Genomic DNA, 2,440 nt, shown 5'->3' with positions numbered 1-2,440 from the left:
CAACCAACCAACCGTCGATTCCTCAACACTTTTAAAATAAAAAATTAACAATAAATCAATTCCACATTTTTGCATTAAAAAATAAAACGACTCTTTTGCCCTTTTCTTCTCTCCATTCTGCGGCATCCAAAAAAAAAAACTATCTTATTTTGAAAAGCGATTTTCCTAAACGCGTAGGTCCGACTTGAATATAAAGCTATCATCTCCAGATAACCACCAAATGTTTATCGCACGCACACACACACACCTTCACACACACACACACCTTCACACACACACACACACACACAGGTCAAGCCTACTCTTGTCCAAAAAAAAAGCTAGAAAGCCCTTTTTTTTTTTTTTTTTTTAGTTCTTATTCATTCAAAAAACTTTTCGAAATCTCACAAACTCCACATTTCATTCATGGATCTCCATTCTTCTTCTTCGTGGACAGCTCGTCTTGATGGCGACTGCGTCCACCATTTTGGATTGTAGTCCATTTCCTGTATCATTTCTTCTTCTTGAGACAGAATGGAGCTCTTAAGTTTATGCATTCACTCTTCATTGTATAAGTGCAGAAAGAAGCAGCTCCTATGTGTTTCTCTAAGTTCCTTTTGTTTGAAAAAAATGGCGGCGGTAAGTGTGTACTTTCTTGTTGTTGTTTTTAGTGTTCAACCCATTTCCTGGTTTTCGGGTGAAACGTCCATTTTGTAAGAAAAAAGTCCGAGGTGAACTCACAGGTTTTATTCGCTACAGTTTCGCTCGCTGGAAAAACGCCTAAAGAAAGAGTAGAAGAAGAAAAAGGATTATTATGATATGGGGATCAAAACATTGCGTTAAAGGTGCTATGAGGAACTTTCAGTGTGTGTTAATTCTAGCGCCCCCCTTTGGACAAAAGCGGCAGTGTTTTTACCACGCCAGCTGTTGTTCCTGGGTGAGCGTATACCCCATGACAAAGGCATTAAGAAAAACTATATAAAAATAGCATTCTTTTGCACTGATGGTCTCGTTTGCTGTTACATGTAATTTATGATCATTAGAGGAAAAATGAGACTGTTTCAGAAATATTTAAAAGTTCCTCGTAGCACCTTTAAACTACAGTCTAATTTGGCGGTTTCGGACCAAACATTTCATACATAAGTACGATAAAAAAAAAACATGATAAAAACAAAAAATATTGGGGATGATTTTTAACCTTAAGTTAGACATACAGGTCTGTAAAAAAATCCAAATGTTCAGTGTCTCTTGTTTTACTCTTTAGAGGCATATGTTTGAGTAGAATGAACATTTTGGTTTTATAATATAAACTACTGACAACATTTCTACCAAATTCCAATACATTTTTTGTCATTTAGAGCATTTTCATGAAGTAATGTAGAGATGAAGATTGAAGAACAATCCAGACTGGTCTCTGAATGTTTTCCAGAGCTGTTTCTATATATTATAGCCTATATTCACATTTTGTACCTTTATGTAGTTTTTCAGGACTTTGACGTCCGGCTGCTGAAGAACCTGACACAGCTCCTGGAACAGAAAACCTTTGTGTTATTAAAACGTGGAATAAAAAAATCAGACTTAAAGGTGCAGTGTGTAATATGACATCATCAAGAAATTCTACAAAGTTCTAGAATGCAACGCTCCCTGGGTAACCCCACCCCTTTAGAATAATAACAGAAGCTACAGTGGCCTTCAAGGACAAGAACAATTCTACATTTTAAACAATGCACCTGATGACATTCCAACTATGACAATTTCAAGATGGCGGCACTAGGCCTTGGTCCAAAATATGCAGAAATATGGACATATATGAGACCCTTTCTAAGGGAAAAAATAATAATTAAAAAAAAAAAATTCAGCTATTATGCACTAAATTAAATGTACTTATGGATATTATAATTACTTTCAACAAAATCTGCTAGGAAATAAAACACAAAATTCTACACACTGCAGGTTTAAGAAAAAAATTATTTACAGGCAAAAACTAAAATGTATTTCAATTTGTTCCGTCTGTTCAACATTAACCTCTCGTCTTTTATAAACGGCTCATTGTAGAAAAAAAATATATATAAATAATATAAAATAAAGATATATACACACAAATAACTACATGGAGGGGGGTACTCACAAAACATCTTAAAGAATTCACAAGCTAAAGGTTGTACATTTACACGAAAATTATAAATGTATGAGACGTTTTTTTGTCGATATATATTTTTTTTTTTACAGAAAACAGAGATGTTTTGGGTTTATTTTAAATGTTTTGTGATTTATTTTAAATGTTTTGTGGTTTTCTGACCTGTGAGATTTCTGGTGAGACTTGTAGTGAGGGCAGATACTCCTGCTGTAAGTACTGGATAAACTCCGGGCCCTGAAAGAATGACAGACAGACAGACAGACAGACAGACAGACAGACAGACAGACAGACAGACAGACAGACAGACAGACAGACAGACAGACA

General features: G+C 35.0%; 1 protein-coding gene across 1 annotated transcript in view; it reads right to left on the bottom strand.

Annotated features, from left to right (window-relative positions):
- Positions 1-248: 248 nt before the first annotated feature.
- LOC307271120 (exportin-T-like) overlaps positions 249-2,440 on the bottom strand; it is a 9,680-nt gene continuing 7,488 nt past the window's right edge. The window contains exons 10-12 of the mRNA XM_080054993.1: positions 2,279-2,350; positions 1,450-1,506; positions 249-759 (exon numbers count right to left, since the gene is read on the bottom strand). Coding sequence (XP_079911119.1) covers positions 733-759; positions 1,450-1,506; positions 2,279-2,350 — 156 coding nt within the window. The 3' untranslated portion in view covers positions 249-732. The remainder of the gene's footprint in view (positions 760-1,449; positions 1,507-2,278; positions 2,351-2,440) is intronic.

This window comes from Ammodytes marinus (assembly GCF_949987685.1).
Source record: "Ammodytes marinus genome assembly, contig: scaffold_529, whole genome shotgun sequence".
NCBI classification, from domain to species: Eukaryota; Metazoa; Chordata; class Actinopteri; order Uranoscopiformes; family Ammodytidae; genus Ammodytes; species Ammodytes marinus.
The sequence above is the reverse complement of the archived record's forward strand: the minus strand, read 5'-3'. Positions and strand labels throughout refer to the sequence as shown.